Here is a 20,000-nt window from a genome sequence, read left to right on the forward strand (position 1 = left end):
GCAAATACTTTTTAATATATTCCCCCGCATGAACCTCCACTACAACCTAGAGCGCTTACCATTTGAATGGAATTTTCAGTAATTCCGGAGAGAATTCAAATGGAACGGTTCATCTCGGTGGAATGTTTTCGGAAAAAAGGTAATACCTTTCGAGGTATTCCCTTTTTCTCGCTTTGACCGGAATTCCCAGAAATTTCTGTACCATTTGTCCACAATTACAAGTGCCAGAGAAAAGAGACCGTTTCATTTGTTTTACAACCGGAACAACCCACTTTTCTGGCAAATGATACGGCACATTCCCATTTTCTTTTTCTAAGTACAGAACGTACAGTACCATTTGTCTAAACCTTCTCACCATTCAAATGGTAAGCGCTCCTAGTTCCAGTCCAATACTGAGAATACGAATACGGTCTTTTGGGCTACTGTTGATTTCCCACGCTTCCTGCCGACCACAAGAGGTATTTGCCATTCTCTTCTTTCTCAAATCCCATAATACACTTCTTCTCTCCCTCAAAAATTTGCAAAGGCGTTGTCAGTTTTCGATTTCTCTTGGGACATCTTCTGTTACACTGTGAAATGTTTCGTGCAACTTGTCCCGCCACAATGTCGCCAAAACATTGCGAGAGAAGTTGTGATGTCACAAAGATATAGTAAAACAGAAAACGGTAAAAACTGCTTGATCCGAGCACATCAAAGCAAACCAATTCGTATAAATATAACATCTTAAAACTCAGTGATCTGATTAACTGGGAATACTGTTACATGAAAAGTTGATGACTGCAGGCAAGGACATGTATCAGCCAACAATTTGAAAGGGGAACAAACACACGGTGCGTGTAATAAGAATGTGACGTCTTCAAATCATCTCTATGCGCTCAAAACCAAAGACGTTAAAAAATGAAGTAAAACCCTAACAAAAGACCCCTGGAAGTGCTCACTGTAAAATCCACACCTTCCAAAGTTTACCTACCTACCTATTCCATTGCTTCTGGAACTGCTAAATGTGACAAAACGAAATGCCAGCAATTTAGCAATAGAATCCTGAACAGTAAAAAAAAAGTAAGCACCTATGACTTTCAAGCGCATAGGGTCTGAGAGAAAATGAAGGATAGATATCTATGATGAATTCCATCAGATCTTATTCTATCCAATCCTAGTTCTTGTATAAGGAGGTATCGTTTACCAGTACCAACCAAATATTTCATTGCCCTCAAGCAGTCGTTTCTGTTTGCATCACAGCATGCAACATTATCTTGTAGTCCTTCCAACAGACAGGCGCCCGTCTCTCATCACAAATTCAGTCCCAGGTCAAATACTTCAAAGTGCGCGTGCAATAACTTGTCTCAGTTTCCATCCCGAGAAGATACATCCTCTTGAAAAATAATTATTGAAATTTAACAAAAACACAGCCATGTCCAAATTCCATTTCCATACACATGTCTCACGAACTGGTATTTTAAAAATCTGTTGACTGTTAGAGTATGCGTTTAAAACTTTGTCAAAGAAACTGTTTTTTCTCCCGCTAAATGGAGGCCGCCTCAATCATCCATTGTGTTCTTTTGAAACATAACCTAAGCTGAAATCTGGTCCATAGCCCTTCCCCAAGTATCAACACCTGTAAGACAACAAGAGGTAAATGTTACTATTAAATTGGTTTACACGGACAAAAAAAACACACCTTATTTAACAACTTGTTAAAAGTTGTTTCAAAGGTTGTAATTTGAGAAGATGAAGTAGCAAAAAAAAAAAAAAAAAAAAAAAAAAAAGAAAACGGTTGGTAATGAGATGTAACACAAGCTCGTGACCTTCAAGCGTTTAACTCTAGTTCAGGTGGGTTTTTTTTTTAGTTTAAAAATTCCCTTATTTGGTTGTAACGTAGCTAGTGCATTTTCCTGCCCGTGCACCTTGGATCTTATTAGGGAGTTTAAGATCTAGGACGCGACGGCAACGAAAACGTCACAAATTTTTGCATATTTAATGAGCAAAAACAATAGCTTTGCACGCTCTGCACGTGCATTTTTCATTTTTGTACATTTCTTTCACGTTTTCGGCAAATCTACGACGTGAAATGACCAATTCTCAACTTTTATGGAGAACGTGAGCAAAAGGCGGCGAATTTGAATTTTCTGTCGTAGATTCAATACCGCACCTCCTAATTCAGTTCCTGGGGAGTTACACTAGTTTTTAGAAGTTAGACAAGCCGACATAACGACGAAAAAGATTAATAAACGTGAACTTGCAATTTTAAATGACGTTTTCGTTACCGTCGCGTCGCAGATCTTAAAGTCCTTATTTTTGTCCAAAACTGGGCATTAAATTGGTGTCCCAAAATCCCCAGCTTTGTTGCAAGTTACACGCTTCAAGGTCATGTGTTGATAATTGTGGTTAATTTTTCTTTAAACCAGTTCAAATTTGCTTTTGCTTTGTGCCTATGAAACAAAAAATAACTAAGGCTAATTTGAATGATCTTCTGAAGAAAGGAAACACGGTGTTCTCATTTTTAAAATATCTCACATATCATTGGAGAGATATTAAGGTTTTTGTGTTAAAACTGATGACGTCATCAGTGGTTCCAAGGTTAACACAAATCACAAAATCTAAAATATCCTTGGAAACATTGCTGCAGTTCTCTTCAAACTTGGCACTAATAATGTTTATCAGTGAGCAACCGTTTTTGCTTCCAGATCAAGGTTGTGGGGAACTAGTGTTTCTGCTTTGTCTTAACCAAACATCATTCACACTCAATGAGTTGATTAGGAGACCTAAAGTAACATGGGCTCTGTGTATGTTTTGAGCAGGACTGTCTGTCTTGCTTGATTTTAGAGGAAATTGAGAAACTTCATTTACAACCAAAAGGGAATGGAGCCAAAAGTGTTGCCATGGTTACACCATCTTGCATCTTACTTAAGGGTTATTGCTCATGCCAAGTTTGAATCATATCACTGTTACAATTTGAGAGAAACTCTTGATACTCTTGATTTTCGCAAAGGACGGTGCCTACTACTGTTATTGCGCATACGTTCTGCAGGCTTTCCTGTTAGTGGTGCTTACTAAGACAGGGATATTCTTGCACGATTTAAAACTATGCGGAGAAAGCAGAACATAGTAAGTGCTCTTGGTATCCAAAAAGAAAACTGGGGATAAGTTAACCGTGCATTTTTCTGAGACAATTAAGCTTCAATTTGGAAAAGACCGCCATACATTGCTTTGTCTTTTAAGGCTTTTTACAGTGACTGTTGATAAATTGTCTTTCAAAAAACTGAACTGTGAAATCAGTGCAGTTCAAAAACCACAAGGTTGAAGTATGTAAGGCATTTCCAGAAGAAACAAGGTATTACCCCAGCAACGACAGCAAGATCTCTTTTGATGGTGAGGTTGGAGAGCGGGTCTTAACCTCCACTGGGCTTGGTATTTACGCAGTAAAAATCGCAAAATAATACAGAATTTTGACCATGAAAACATAACACACCTTCGACAAACAGATCCATGCTGGTATTTAAAGTCAGGAATAGAGTGGTGTTGAATTGCCGTTATAAGCGCTAGAGTCACTCGGTCTTGAGCACTTTTCACAAAGTTCCTCATAACTTCCTCCTTGCAAGAAACACACTATTATAACAGTCATGTTATCACAGCCAAGGCCACCCATTTGACAATCTGGTGCAAGGCACCGCGTAAGAAGTTCTTCACAAATCTAATATAAAAATGACAACAACACTTAGTGAGTAACTGTGAACAATACAGTTATTAGTAATCAGTAACCTACACTTTTTCACAAGCAAAGATATGGCAATCAAATTTGTTTGAAAATTTATCAAGGAAAGCATTTATTTACCAGAAACAATTTCCAGAGTTGCTCATTTTTCACTTTCGCATTTCCAAGGTGCTACCATCTTAAATAATGTTATGATCACCCCATTGTTCTGATGCAGAAAACTTTAGGAATATTGAAACAATGTTCTCTTCCAGTTAGATTCTGAGTAGACAAAATTTTTATTCACCCTAAAAGGTGCTGTTACACTGTGCAATTTTTTGTGCAACTTGTCTCGCAACGCCATTTCTACAAACGTTCTCACAAATACGAAACAAGTTGTTTTACGGGTGTTACACTGAGCAACGTTTTATGCAACTTGCCTTGTTTTGATGATCACATGGGGTAAAAAGGCACATTTTTCATTGGCTGGTGCCGCAAACTGTTGCAACACAAGATGCAGGACAGATGTTGCACTGTTCAATGCTTAAAAATTTGTTGCAACCGCTGTGGAAAGTACAACTCAATTCTCAGTCTACTTTCTGCAACAGTTCCTGCATCTGGTCTCGCAACGTTTTTGGCAAGTTACATTGGGTAATGATTTGTGCAACTTGCCTCACAATGGCGTTGCGAGTTGCACGAAAATTTGCACAGTGTAACAGCACCTTAAGGCTTTCTGGAACAGACTCATTTTACATGTAGTTCATTAAGACTAAATTAGCCCTCCACTGTAAAATCAGTAAAAACATCCAAATTTGGGCAAAAGTATGACCACAACTGTCCAAATTTGAGCATGTGCATGCATGGAGAAAATTTGCAGTTTGCAAACCCAGTGCACATGTAATCTATACATGTATGGTTGCATTCCTTCTTCGAGGCTCCTATGACGCAACTCCAGGGTTTTCACTCTACCATGAAAACAAAATTCCCCGACTTTTCTCTGACAAAAGGCAATTTTCCCTGACACAATCTCTTAGGATTTTATAGTAATCTGAGGACAAGAAAGACCAATTTTAATGTTCAGTCAGTGAATAATAACAGTGAATTTTGCACTGCTGTGCCCAACATACAAAGCACATGGATATCAAGGAAACCTCTCTCGAGTGGTTTTATATCAAGAAAATGTATCCAGATGAGATAAATAACACTTCCTCGACTTTTCCTTGACTTTTGAGCTCTTTTTTCAAATTCCCTCACCTTGAAAAATTTTCAGATTTCCCTGACTTTTCAAGTTGAGTAGGAACACTGAACTTATTCATGCAGTTAAATACCCCTGTAAAAAGGAACCTTGTCTGTTCTTGTGCTGCAATTGTGCAACAACTTGTAAGCGCAACCCTCCAACCTGTTTGAAATTTAAGCCCCCAAAACAATTTTCAGTTCTAGGTCAATTTGGTTCTTGTCTATGTGGTGGAAGTTTTAGAGCAAATGCAATAACCGCTAGCTAAGAAATTTTACCAACTGACCTCTCCCAAAAAGAGTGGCTGACCTCAAGCTGACCATGATGCAGAGCAAATGCAACTAGTCAGCAGTTGTTTTTCACACCTATTTTAACGCCACTTCCATTTCCATCTATGCAGATTCATGTTCATGCCTAAATCATTACTTCTCACAACTACCGGTACTCATCCTTACTTTGCACGAATGATTTTAAAAAAAAGCCTACAAGAAGCCTTGGGATTGATATCCATTTAATGAACGAAATGATATGTGTATAAAAATGAATCATATATTGAACTGTGGATATGGCATCAAGTGAAGCTATGATCTTGCAGTTATGAATGCAATTTTAGCAATTGTGTAGAGAAGCCTGAAAAATTCAAGACTTCAATGGGGTTTGAACCCATGACCTCGCGATGCTGGTGCGACAATCTAAACAACTGATATTGGGAGCTGGTGATTTGTGGGTTCCAATGTTCCGGTGATGAATGAATCAATGAATTAAATGATATATGAAATGAATCATACATTGAACTGTGTTGACGTCCTGAATTTTCCAGGCTTCACTGCACAATAGCTAAAATAATAAGCTTCACTTGATATTCATTTCAAACATCACTTACTGGTAGTGATGTCACGCCACTTTGATCTACCTCCTGCCATGTTAGCTTGTTTACTTACTGTTTCAAAGAAATGTGACAATATCTCTTCTTTTGTCTTATAGGTAAAACTTGGGGATATTCACACACCTGTTCAGGTTCCATTCGTGAAGCTATCCTTGTCCGTACAAATTCTAAGACTTCTTGATTTGATAGGACATCCCAGATACCTGAGAACCGTTGAGAAACAGAGCAACTCAACAAAATTCAAAGGATGCACTTACAAGGTTCTCACTTTTACAACTATCCAAATACTATCTTGCACCACATGACACTAGCACTAAACTACATATTCAACAACACTTTTATTATTCTTTGTAAACACACGTGCACCTGTTTGAGGTCTGGCATTAGATTAGTATGCTTACATGTAATAGTAAATTTCCATGTACACTTCACCCATTCAAGTCAGTCATTTTCACCCATCTTCAAAACCACTTGAGTTGCTAGGCTTAGCTTCCATGATCTTTCCCTTAGCAGACGACTTTATAAACCAGTGGCCTGCTTTGTCTGCAGATGTGACACAGTAGTGAGGTACTTGCCTCCCACAAATGCGCCATGTCGATTCATACATGTATACTTGGCAACAACATTAAGTGGAATCAGTTTGTTGATTCCTTTACAAAGAAGAGGATTAGGAATTATTTACCCCAATATATTATACAAAGCTGCACTTGTGTTTTCTGGGTTAGCCTCTCTGGAGGATCATCACACAATGCTTACTGCCATTTATTGCAAAAGCTGGGAAATGGAACCAAACTAGTCATCTCAATACAACATGCACACTTACAGATATGGTTTGCGCTCTAGAGCCACCCAGAAATTTTCGAGCACACAGAGAGGTTTAATAATTTTGCCATGATTCGATAGTATATAATATCTACTAGTATCAATATTATTCATATCAATATATATATATATATAATCCTTATAATTTTTTTGCCCTCTGAGTCTGGGCCATCTGTGGTCAAACTTTCTCGGAATGTGCAAGCTGTTTGCTTAAAGTGACTCGATTGCAACGGTTCCAGTAGAGTCTTTATGTGAACAACTGATTTGCCTCAAATTGTATATAATTGTTATAAAACAAACAGCCAACTTTTTTTCCAACAATGAAGAATCGCAGACAATAAAGGTACTTTTCGGAACAGAATAGAGAACTAACACAAACTCAACCCACTTATGGCATCAGAAAAATTCTATGGGCTTTTGGCTTGAAATGCTCTGGTTGAAACTTAAGCATGAGTTACCCCCTTCCACCCACAACTCGTTCCCAATCCATTTCAGAGAAATTAACACAAAATGGATTGATAAAATGACATCAGCCTGCACCAACCACCACTTGCTCTTTGTGCTTCCAACACATATTCACATGTTAAAAACGAACAGTGGTTACTCACCATCGCAAGCTAATACTATGAACTCGTGATCTGGTGTGATATCTTTTTGTATGACATCAGGGAGAGCTATACGACAAACAAAAAGGAATTAACAATGTTGCCACAATGAGTACATAACTTCAGATCTGCCCTTGGGAAAACAATGATGTTGTGTAATATTATTGAACTGGAAGTGAACAGCTGGCCCCCCTCCCTTTGAGTAAATGATTTCTCTTACCTTTCATGTCTTCTATATTTTTTCTTGTTTAGTTTGTGAATATATAAGACATAAACAGAGGCATTGTGTAGAACTTTGCTGAGACATTATAAGACATTGCGGGGGAGCTTGTCTAACTAAAGAGTTTCAGAGAAAACCAGAGACAGGCTCATAGGCTTGATGACCTGCATGTATGATAACGTACAGTATACAATTTGATCTACCTGTAACAATCTGTTCCTCCGCAGATTTTTTGTCATTCTTTTTGAAGCAAAAATCACCAAGAGCTCTCGATAATGCTAAATTACCTGCAAGTGAAAATGAAAAAAAAAAAACATGAGAAATTTGCATGAAAATCACAAGTTTTCAAACAAGGCAATGTTTTGATTCCAAAATTTGGAATTGAAACAGCAAAGAATAAAATAATTTCTACAAACCATTTACTCTGTTGAATTCCACCCATCCACCAGCAGCAATTATTCTTTTTGTTTCATCTTTAAAAAAAAAAGAAAAAGAAAGCTATGAAACCTAAAACAAGGGTCTTACTTAAAAGAAAATGAAAAAACTTTGTTTAAAGTGCATTGCATGATAAGCTCTTTTGCTTTAAAGAAAGGAACTTTAACATTTAAAATTATGTTTAAATTAATGAGATCAATAGTGCTTTGGCCACCGAAAAATCTAATACTTCACTGATCATTGCAATGAGGTTTCAAATTAGAGAAATGAAGAAAATAAAGTTGCTTCAAGTAAAAGAAAACGAAGGTTAGTAAGATGTGTTTATTATTTGAGATACAAAGATGCAACATTTTGACACTTTCAAATGTACTCTGCTACCCCTGATAAACCATGACATTCTGAAAAGATCCCTATGTAGACAAGGTGTACCACTAATTTAAGTTTATCACATGAAAAGAAAAAAAAAAAGGGTAAACACAGTTACTCTATGGTCTGTAATTTTACAATACAGACCAAGAAAATGAGGTTAATATTAGAGGTGTTTATTACTTAAGATCCAAAGATCTAACATCTCGACACTTATGCTAGCGTCTTGAGTTCATAACCTGAACTGTGGAAACTGCCAGCCTTGAATTATAACTTTGCGAATTACATTCATCACTCTTCACACAAGAGTAGAATCAAACCATGTCTGATTGTAAACTGGGGTTTCATTAGAGGCTGGTCACCGGTGGAATACCGCTGTCTGTTTGTCAGAAATTTGCCTCTCATCACAGGCTACTCTGCCTTGATTTTCATGCAAACCCTCGCATAAGATAAGAGTGAGTGTGGCAGTGTGGCCCAGTGGTTAAGGCGCTGGCCATGAGATCCGGAGATCCCGGGTTCAAGACTCGCTCTGACCACTCGTTGAATTTGATCCTGGTAGTCCCTGGTTCAACTTCCCAGCTGCACTTGTAAATAGCCAACTGGTTTGCCTCCAGCCAGTTGGGATTCTTAACAGTTGTTGTTGTTGTATTAGTGATTGCCACTTACAATGATTGGCCCAGCCATCTACATGTACTTATTGAAGTTATTGAAACCCCTGATACACCTGGTTAATTTATGTGAACCTAAATTTGCCTTATGAGTTCTCAAGCTAAAACCTTGGGCCCAGTAGTTCAAAATAAACATTAATTAACTAATCCATGATTAAATACATGTACAAACACATGCTTGAATTTTGCCCGTTAACCCTAGAATCCTAACCCTAACCTTTACCTAACTGGATGCTGAAGGAAAGCAAAAGTCTACACTGTAGTCAATTCTGGAGGCAAAAAATCTGGTGTACACATTTTCAAATCAGAAAATAGACTGCAATTTAGTTTCAGTAATCCAGGATTAGCTTAATCTGGCTCTAAACAACTGGGGCCTGGGCAGAATAAGGCTTCAGTCATACTAGCAGATTTTTTATTTGCTTTGCAAAAAAAGGTCAACTGCGAAGCTTGGACAATTGCAACCAAAACGCCAGAACCTTACAATTTTTTGTCAAACTTTACCAACCTTCAGAGGAGCCAGTGTCTTGCATCCGGAAACAGGCCAATTTTTGGTTTCTTTTTTTGGAAATTGGAAGTTTGTGACAATTAATTTGTAGCATAGTGCGACCTGGCCCTAAGAAAGCACATCCTGGTATTAATTCTAACTAATTACATGTACATCAAAATGACTTGCCATCATTGCTGGGTTTGTGATCATATGAAAGTTGTTCCACAACTCCTTTTTTTGATGCTATGGCTCTGGAATCACCAACATTGCCCTGATAAATAACAGTAACAGGAAATAAACTTTAGGACGTTAATTTGAGAAAAGAGGCATTCAGTAAAAAAAATGGTTAGGGAACAGTCATTTAATTTAATTAATGGCAAACTGCAGTTGAATTCTGACTTACACAATATATTTTCTGATTTTTTAGAATTACTATTATTGCTGTTGTTCCCGCCATTTCATCTTTCATTACTTCATCTGCAATAAAAGGTGCAAAGCTTAATAAAGGTGGCTGAAATTACCATATTGAAAAATGTAATTCTAGAAAGCTCAAGCACTGTATGACAATAAGACTTCCAAGGGTTTGAGCCAGGACTTTTCAAATCTTACATGTATGTGAAGTAAAGTAAAGTAAAGTAAAGTCAATTTATTTAACGTCAGTAGTTCCTTCAGTTACGAAACTGGTATCAACGGTGCGCCTTTAACCCCCTCCCTCTGTCAGTGCTCGGTTTCACGGATGTTTAAAGCTATAGCTACACTGATCAGAGGAAAGTGGAAACAGACGCTGAGATCACCACTGATTGAACTGGGGACGCGCACTAGCCAACTGAGCTACGCCTGCAAATGTTGTTTTTTGAGGAGAGGGGAAAACCAGAGTACCTGGGGAAAAACCTCTCGGAGCAGAGTAGAGAACCAACAAACTCAACCCACATATGGCGTAGAATCCGGGAATCGATCCTGGGCCACATTGGTGGAAGGCGAGTGCTCTCACCACTGCGCCATCCTTGCTCCCCACATCACCTTAGTAACTAAAGATCACACCCAGTACTTGTAACAATGGGGAAATAACCACAATTTGACCATTTTGTCCATGTCCTGCTAAACATATCAGTGAGAGTTACTGTACATTGTACACCACAAAAGTTGTTGACAATGACTGAGCAATGAAGCAGTGGTTACTGGTACATATACAATTTTATCCACACACATCCATAAAAAACTGTCTTGAACATTAATTAAATTTTATTTTTTGGCTAATACCTTTTTGCATGTCGGTGTCACATGACAGAAAACCTCCTTTCACTGCTTCTGGGACATTACCCTTTGCTATGTAAATAAAAAAAGAGATAACAATACTGATAAACCCATTGATTCTTGGGAGTGAGACTTCACAGATTTTACTCCGTCTAATGCCAGACGATTTTACTCATCAACTGGCGGCATCCTAGGGCTTTTGCGGTGTCAATGGGTTAATAATGTCTGCATAATGTTGACATACGCCAGGGCTCAACATTAACACTCACCCGTTTCCCATTGGAGAGTAAATTCAACACTCAGATAGTAAAAAATTAATTAGAAATGAACCAGTATACTCACCCGACTTGGAAACTATTGACTATGACAGAAAACTGATTTTTCTTCTCAAAGGCCTTAGGACAAATGTATGCAAATAAAATGAGGAAGGTGCAACCCCTAAACATTGAGTGATAAGCAAACATTTGCCACGATCACCTCATTTTCGGTCAATTTTCAGCCATAATGAAGAGCTCCTGTCTCAGGAAGTCTGGATACAACGATCACAGGAAAAAATCACACGTGGTAACTGAATGCGCGATACTGAATTCCAAAGATGACCTTTTTTGTTAAAAATAGATTTATGTGGAATTCAGTTGGTGAAAAGAAAGCCAAGCCTCGAAGAAAGCCAAACCGGAAGATTGTTGACATTCTAGACTGCCTCATGAGGCTTCATATCAAAGGGCCCTGTGAACATTGCTAACTTTGACCCAGACTGGAAACATGGTGGGCTGGTAGTTCATGGTCAAGACGGCCCAATTTCAATTTTTAATTATTGAAATTAGGGCATCTCAATAACATCAAATAACACACTGACAGTACCAAGAAACATATTTATTTCTGTGGTAAGAATTTAAATCCATTTTGGAAAGTGAAATTTTGAGGTGGAAAGTAAATTTTGTAACCTACTCTCCAAACTAGTGAAAAGTGATGTGGAAAGTTAGTGTCAAGCCCTGGTTACACTTGCTATTCTGTGCTGTAAATGGAAAACAACAGTCAATTACATTACCGGTACATACTAATCATTCATACCAGTCAATCCAACCATTCTTCGTGAAGTCACAATAAATTATTATTTTAATAACTTTAGTTTTTAATCATTATATACCGTTACTTGTATATAGATATCATAATAATTTTTGATTTTCATGTGATGCAAGTATCACACAAAGAAAAAATAAAATTGCTTACCATTAAATAAATTAAGGTTGGTGTCCCTCTCTGAGGGACACCAACATGGAGTTTACTTTGGCTCTCTAAAAACATTTTTTCTCTCTGCTAAACTTGAAAACATTCCCATAGACACTTCTCTTAACATATTGGTTATTCAGAAATTGAAAACACAAGGCGAATCAATATTTTCGTGTATGTGACGTGTTTCTCAGAAGCAATCCAGAAGTCATGCATTGTTAAAAATTTGAAATTCAAACTGCACTATTTTCAAAGCATGTTACCGAGCTGAAAACAGGCCAGCAGATATAATCTTTAAAATGTCTTCTATCCGATAAAGGTAAAAACTCAAAATTTTTCATTTGTTTTTTCTGACATCAAATGAAAACCAAAAATTATTAGAATGCACCTCACCCCATGCAGGATGATTAATAATCTTTGTGTGGATACATTTCCCACAATACTGAGCTACTCTGGCTCCTGAAATTCAAGTAAATAGATTGAAAATCATTAGCCATTAGTTCTGAGAAATTCAAGATCAACTTCTCCCTTCAACTAAGTCAAGAAACTTTGAATTCAACTTATAGATTAGACTAATGTTGCAAAGTGTCTATCAAAATCTATCAAAATGCAGTTTGGAAACTGTACCAGAGATTGAAGGTTGTACAAAATTCAAATTGCTTTACATGTAACTTAGCTGCCCTTTTCACCCTTAATTTTTACAAAAGCAGTAAGAACACAAAATCAACTTGGGGTGTCTTAGGCAACAATAGCTAATGACATTAATTTTAGACGACATTGAACATCTAACAACATTTAACGATAATCATAGCTAACGAAATTTTGACCAATACCACAGCCATCTTGGATTCAATTATTGTTCAAAGTTATATTACCAAACGCAAAGGTAGTTCCTTCAGATACAAGGTTGGTATCAATGGAAGCTGACGGTGCACCCTTTACCAGCTCTCTTTGTGAGTGGTCCATTTTACGAACCGTATTTAAACATATATCAACACGGACCAGGGGAAAGTCAAAAGAGATGTTGAAGTCACCAAGAATCGAACTGGGGACCTCTTGCTCTGTAAGCCGCACACTACCTAATTTCAAGAGCTACATCTGCTATAACACAATATCAACTTCGGGTGTCCGGGAGAAAATCATGCATATACATGTACATTAATGGATACGAAATATAGTTTTGCTTTTCATGATAAAACAATTATAAAACCAGTTTGACACTTGCATCCTTTGTTGTACAAAATTAATCAAAGGCAAAGAAAAGACAATGATTGACCTGCATGAGTCAATTTGATGCCTAACCCTTCCTTTGATTGCTGTACCACTGTATTTTATACACATACTGCATTCATGTTAATGGATAGATAACAACACATTAAATCTACACGTACCTCCATGTCCATCATAAACACCAAAGAAAGCAGTGCCTTTGTCTTCTCGAAGAGACAATATCTCTGTATGTGAATCCTCCATATCTAAATAATAAGCTAAGGAATATTTGGACAGGGCTTTGAGAAGGAAAAGGAATGATCCTTGCATTTGGCTAAAAAAAATTGAAGTGATCCCTTAAAGAAGGACCCCCTCTCCCTCCCCCTACAAGGACGAAAACCTGCTATGCAGGAAAATAGCATTGATCACCAAGAGCACTATAGATATGCATACAGAACACCACAATAAGAGAAACTGTCACTCACGTTACAAGAAATAAATAGCATACTGCTTCATTAAATACGCAAAGGATACTTATTCTCCATCCCTGCATACAAGATGAACCAACTTTGTAAAGCTTGTTTGAACACGAAGACGTTTCTTTGGTGGTTACTGGCTCTGACAGAGTCTGTCCCATCCTGGTATAGCAGGAGACCAGAAAGTAAGTGAATACAAACATGTTGAACCAAAGGAGAATTTTAAAGAAAAATTAACCGCAGGCATTCTTAAGTGATGAAAAGCAACCAGAAGTGTGGCATTTTCTCATGTAAAGTGCTCTGATGCAACCGCACTTTCGTGCTTCCAGAAGCTTAGCAAAGGGACTTCTTACGAAAAAGGAAGATTTTAGACAGGGTCACCATGTGTCACTCACAAAACTAGCCTGTACTAGAAGGAAAAATGGATGGCATAGTGACAAGCATTCGCCTGGTAACATCATAACTGGGTCATGTTTATTTGGCTTCTCTCCACCCTGCTTCAAGGGTTTTTCCACAGGAAATCCATTTTTCCTCCCTTTCAAAAAACCAACGTGTAGTTGATTCCAGCTGCAAGATACCTTTGACAGCGTTAAGTACAGAATTAATGGATGTATTGTCAAACAAAAGTATATTTTTTTGCAACCTTGTTGACACTTCATTTTCCAAGATCAAAAAATTTTGTCTGACCTTGGACCCTATTTCAGTCAGCATTGCTGACAAGGTTATCATTTTAAACCTCAGAAATGAAATCAGACAAATTACATAACCTTGGCCTTATTTCCAACCCATGGACACAAGAAAACATTGCTCTCAGCCAAAAATTAACGAGAGATGAATAGTGATAAAAAAATTAAGGCCTGAAATACAGATTCTGACATTACTAATGGTTTCAAATTGGGTTGTGGTTTGACACTAGTAGATACATCAAAAGGAGCAATTATAACATCCCCAAATAATAAGCACAAAAACAAAGCATTCAACTTAATGCATCTAAAAGAATCAAATATCATTGTCATTTACATCAAGCAGAGATGAGATAACAACAGAAATTTGGCAAAGCACACAACAGGAACAGTCATCCTGGCCTACTATCTACATCTCCAATAGCATTGAGTTTTCTCACCACCCTGGTTCCCCCATCCCCCATTCCTCCTGAAAAAATTATAAAGCTGAAGACCACACGAGAGTCATAAGCAAAGGTGTTCGAAACCCTATTATTGGAATAAGCAACAATAAAATGTCACTACAGATTTCCAATTTACCAGATGAAAATGCTCTAACGTCTCTACTTACGCAGAGAATAGACAGAGCTGAAAGATAGAAATGGTTAGTAAATTGACTGAAACTAAACAAGCTTTCAAAAACCAGGCCATGACTTTTCACAGTCATTTAGAGTCTTCAGACTTTTTCAAAAAATTGCCAATTCTATTATATTTTCTTGACTTACACCCATAGCAAGACCTGAATTGCCAACCAAATGAAAGTCTTACACTTTATACCTTGTCAAGATGTGTCACTGGCTAATTTCGAAAATTTGAAAATAGTACTTTTAACCATAATCATTTAAATTTTAATCAATGCATCTTGCTTTGATTTCAATGCAAAGTTCACCAACCACAAAACCTACGTACTAGACAGATAAAAACGGATGAGGTCAAAAAATGATTGACAAAATAAAAACATACTTTGAATTTAATGTGCTGGGATTAAAAATTTGCCCACTCTTATGCAGACGAAGTATAACAGAACAAAAGACTTGACAAAGCCATGATTTGAAGTTAATTTGCCATTTATGCATTTTAAATTTCCTCAAGCTCTTTTGCCAAGAATTGTTAAACAAAATTTTAGCTCCAAATGACAGGCTTCATTTAAAGGAAGAGACTACTATCATAAAAGTACACAAACAGCTGAGAACTAATACAAAAGTTGATATATTGTTTCCTGCAACATTTTTTGGAAGAAAATACAAAAAATCAATTATCACTTAATTGGAAAAAAACTGCAATCCTGTAGACATGGAGCTGTAAATTTTCTGCCAACCAAATCAAATTTAGCAGCAAATATTACTTGCCTGTGAAATTTATTAAAGCTTGGAAGTAAAATACATAGCCTCGCGTTGAGCTAGTTTTTGTTAATTTTTTTACACATTTAAATTTTAAATTGGCGAATTGGGGGAAGGATTTTTTTCCACGCCTTGGTTACTTGGTAATAAATATAATACAAACAGATAATCGCAATCAAATTAAAACATTACATCTATTCTCATTACTTCCTTCCGTTACGGGAAGCCAAGAACAGGACATTCCGGACACTTCGATATAAATTGAAACTAAACAATAACTTAAATTACAAAGAGCAAATAATTTTTCGTGCGTTAAGCTTTAAAGGTGAGCGATCTAAAAACCCACAAACACCACAACAGAACAAAAAGGCAAAGATATTACTCTGATTTTTCACCAAGAAGCACGAGCCGTGTGTATGCACTGCATTCACAGCTTTACTGTTGTTGTGTAAAAGTTTGCCACAGGCAATGCAAACGAAACGATAAACTTGATTAATGCTCTCGAAACTAAGTTTAAGTTTTTCGGTTTTAATCATTGTGTCCAAACTCACCAACTGGTCAGCCAAAGTCTAAGCAAATTTCCCTAGTAGCCTTCATCAAATGTAACTTGCTGCTTAACGTAAATTGAAATCTTTAGATTTCGTTAATGTTCCAGTTCAATTGTGTGCTTTAAAATTCACACAGTTTTTATATTTTCAACAACAAGTTTTCAACATGACAAATCACGGATGTATATAAATTACAAGGGGGCTTGACGTTGAGAAAATTAACTATAACAGTGTATCCCTAAATAAGTAAGAAAAAAACTCTGCATAATAAAACGCTTAGTTTTCAGCAGCATACACGAACTCTGCAATGGCATGGTGCGGACCAAGATATATTCAACAACGGAAATGAACTGATGAAAGGTTCCACCTTACCTCAGACGTAGAATAAAGGCAATATACAGTAGGTACTTGGAAGTATTAAGGTATGGAACGGCACTCACAATCGGCAAAGGTTAAGACGGGATTCCAGTTTCATGTAAACAGTGATGCTACAAAAATCGTTTGCTCTACGACATCTTGAAAACCGGACCTCTTTGGTCACGTGAGATGGTGATGCCAATATGCATAGAGGGGGTGTAAATTATTTAATGTATGGCACATCAAATAAACCCCGCGAGATTTACACAATTCCTGTATAGGAAGAAAATGCTGCCACAGGTTGGTTATCTTGATGATCAAGACTGAAGAGCAAAGAGGAAAATTCCAAACAGTCAAGATTTTTATAGCTCTTTCATGGAAAAATTACTGGGTTTTTACCCCCGGCAGGGGAATATTGAAGGAAACCATACCATCCGGACTTCGACTCAATCGGGACACTCAAGCCATTACAGCGAGTTGTGTTCAGAAGTGATTAAATTGTTCAATATATTGATCAAAAATCTGCTCAAGATTTGCCAATAATGAAGAAAGATCTTAACAAGAGAACAAATTAATAGTTGTCATTTGCATGAAATCAAAAGTCAGTCTGAACTTCAGTTGTTGTTCGCGAAAATGGGCTACGTACATACATACATACATACATACTTTATTTGTTAAAGCAGGTCGGTAGTGGCAGCTAAAGAGCTGATGTGGACCTGCTAAACTTAATGATACAATTAAATCCTACCATATAAACCTACCAATTAAACTACAATACTTTTTAAGACTAGGATACAAACGTTAATACTAAAGTAAAAAACTGTCTATTTACAACAAGAGAAAATAACCTCCTAATTTTAGATAGCAAACGGCAAATGAGTCCGACTGAAATTTGCGCTTTGCCAAAATTCAAAGAAATTTGTTTGATTTTAGCTAACAAGTTGCCAGTCATCTACATACAAATAGAAGGCACTGACGGTTTTCAAAAGTGAAAGACAACTGAGTTAAAAGAAAAATATTTCTTTTGCTTTTTCTACGCCTGAGGTAACCCGAAAAAAAAATGCCTGTTCTCTGTAACTACTAACTTGGCTCAACTAATTTGCTGAAAGTAAAAGAAGCCGAGAAAGATCTTAAAGTAACTATAACGACCTATAACCGATACAATCTCTTGGAACTCCCATATCTACTGCATGGTGGCTAAGCTAACAAACTTCTGGGATTGGTCGTTTAAAATTATACTAGAGAAGCATAATCCGCCCAGACGAAATATGCGTCTCTCATGTCATCGGTCTAGTGTAGTGCATAAAAGACGGGACGAACCATAAAAGACGCATAATCCGTCTGGAAGTAGCACCCTCCAAATCATTAGTTTATCCAGTGTTTCCGCATTTAAAAGCTTTTTAGTAAGTCATTACTTTTCAATTGCCAATCAATTATATACGCTTAGTAGGATTCTTTTTGGGTTCCTTGCCACCAATGTTATCTTTAATTGTCTTTCTTTACATCTTGTTTGTTTGTATGTATGTATATGTTTAGTTTTATCTATTTGTCGAATAATTAAAATAAATGCATGAAAAGATCTAGATATTAATGGTGAATATCTGACTGACTGATGCAGTGACCTCTTAACTTTTTTTGGGTTGCACTCTAAAGCTCCGTGCAAATCACGGGGCGCAACATATTGTTAACCAACGACTGCCAACAATGTTAGGATTTGTGGCGTCCGTTTGTACGGTGGCGCTTAAGTTTCGCCGAATTCAGTGTTTCTTTCACTTCCAGGTCAATAGTCAGGACTCCGGTCATCAAGATTACGGGCAGCCTAGGTGTTAGGCTCTTGTTTAAGCTGTTTTTGTATGTGAATTATTCGGAAATTTCCTTAAATACTTCTTGAAATAAAATGATTTAATAAACGCTGTTTAACTTCTTCTGGTTTCGCACTACTGTTGATGATGTCTCTGTGTTCTTTGTGCCGGTTTTTGAGGCTATGTTACGAAGTTACGCTATCTGGCCCGGGTTGCTCGAAGCGCGGTTAACGCTAACGGGCATTAAATACCATGGAAACCTATAGGTTTTGATACCTCTTAAGCAACTGGCTTCGAACAACCGGCCGCTGGCTGTTGACAACTGTGAAGTCAACCGACAGTGGGACGAGTTGGAATTATCGAAAAATCACGGCATAACAAAAGCGCAATTGTATATTTTCTGGTGGCGTTTCCCATATTGTCTATGTTGTTATTAGTGCGCTAGGTTCCTATTAGGGATTCACTTTTTAGAAACTTAGAGAGTTTTGTGTAATAACGCGCGAAATAAGATGACGAAAATGATAATGACGTCAACGAAAACGCCAAAATCTGCATATTTATTCCATTTCCATTTCTTCGCCGCTGTTCAAACATCACTTGAATTTGAAACTGATGACCAAATATTAGAAGTCCTGTGTGGAAGACGGAAGCATATTAATCCCCTCTCTACCTGGACCCTTCAGAGTCTCTTGCACATCTTACAATCGGAAGGAGTTTAATTAATAGAAGGATTGCTTCACGATACTAATAATGGAAACTCGTGTTTTGGAAAAATGTCCACGTAGCCGTTTTTATCCCTTCTTATCGGTACTTCCGGCCTCCTTTCGGGCGCTAACCGGAAAGTTTCGCAGAAGTAAACGGATCTTCTACGGAAATTTCCAGAATTTTCCTCAGTCAAAACATTTAAAGAGGACTTGGTGTATTAGCGTACACCATGCTAACTCGTTTCCTTTTTTAACAGGTAAAAAAGAAAATTAAATAAGGAAATACATAAATAAATAAATAAATAAATATAGAATGAATCTTTAGCGTCAGTGGAGGGAGACACCCATAGAGAAGAGGAAATTTATACGCATCTTTTTGCACCCACCTTTTACATGAGTGAGTGACGGTTTGCCCCACCTCGTAGAGATCTTTCTCGAATGTTAGAATAACTTGAACAATCAATCAACGAATGATTTTGTAAAATAAAATATAGTTGCTTTGTATTTATGTTCATCGAAGAGGTGTTAGACTGTCAAAACGCTTTTAAATTGGATAATGAAATTCAAAAGGGGATGTTGCAAGCGTGAGATAACAAAAGCCTTGTTTGCCCGGGGAATCAAAGAAAGAAATAGCTGTGTCAGCGAAAAAAAACAAAAAAAAAAAATCAAAAAGGACAACAACGTGGAATCGAGGCTCCCTCTCGAGGAGAACCCCTCGTGTGCACCACGCATATTCCTCTCATTTGGTGTTGGGACTGCTGATGGATGCAAGGTTGGAAGCGCAGAGGGAGCAAGCGAATGATGAAAAACAGTTGCGTTTGCGCTCCAAGACCACTTCAACAGCTGCAAACCAATTTGCTATGTCTAGTTCGCTAGACAGTGGTGTTGGAAGCTTTGACGAATCGGACGCATCGGAAAAATCGTGCATGAAGCACGATGATCGA

The 20,000-nt window shown here is 37.4% G+C and overlaps 2 protein-coding genes across 2 annotated transcripts in view; one reads left to right on the plus strand and one right to left on the minus strand.

The window, feature by feature from the left end:
* Positions 1 to 16,738, minus strand: part of LOC137999789 (probable protein phosphatase 2C T23F11.1) — an 18,913-nt gene extending 2,175 nt beyond the window's left edge. Inside the window, exons 1-13 of the mRNA XM_068845702.1 lie at positions 16,566 to 16,738; positions 13,642 to 13,745; positions 13,290 to 13,373; positions 12,292 to 12,357; positions 10,675 to 10,740; positions 9,818 to 9,891; positions 9,601 to 9,685; positions 7,875 to 7,931; positions 7,662 to 7,745; positions 7,242 to 7,307; positions 5,935 to 6,014; positions 3,470 to 3,691; positions 1 to 1,615 (exon numbers count right to left, since the gene is read on the minus strand). The exon at positions 1 to 1,615 is cut by the window's left edge and continues 2,175 nt beyond it. Coding sequence (XP_068701803.1) covers positions 3,503 to 3,691; positions 5,935 to 6,014; positions 7,242 to 7,307; positions 7,662 to 7,745; positions 7,875 to 7,931; positions 9,601 to 9,685; positions 9,818 to 9,891; positions 10,675 to 10,740; positions 12,292 to 12,357; positions 13,290 to 13,373; positions 13,642 to 13,744 — 954 coding nt within the window. The 5' untranslated portion in view covers position 13,745; positions 16,566 to 16,738 and the 3' untranslated portion in view covers positions 1 to 1,615; positions 3,470 to 3,502. The remainder of the gene's footprint in view (positions 1,616 to 3,469; positions 3,692 to 5,934; positions 6,015 to 7,241; positions 7,308 to 7,661; positions 7,746 to 7,874; positions 7,932 to 9,600; positions 9,686 to 9,817; positions 9,892 to 10,674; positions 10,741 to 12,291; positions 12,358 to 13,289; positions 13,374 to 13,641; positions 13,746 to 16,565) is intronic.
* A 3,026-nt stretch (positions 16,739 to 19,764) lies between these two features.
* Positions 19,765 to 20,000, plus strand: part of LOC137999791 (TBC1 domain family member 1-like) — a 28,229-nt gene continuing 27,993 nt past the window's right edge. Inside the window, exon 1 of the mRNA XM_068845706.1 lies at positions 19,765 to 20,000. This exon is cut by the window's right edge and continues 372 nt beyond it. Within this exon, the coding sequence (XP_068701807.1) occupies positions 19,818 to 20,000 (183 nt within the window). The 5' untranslated portion in view covers positions 19,765 to 19,817.

Source organism: Montipora foliosa, chromosome 4 (genome assembly GCF_036669935.1).
Source record: "Montipora foliosa isolate CH-2021 chromosome 4, ASM3666993v2, whole genome shotgun sequence".
Taxonomy (NCBI): domain Eukaryota; kingdom Metazoa; phylum Cnidaria; class Anthozoa; order Scleractinia; family Acroporidae; genus Montipora; species Montipora foliosa.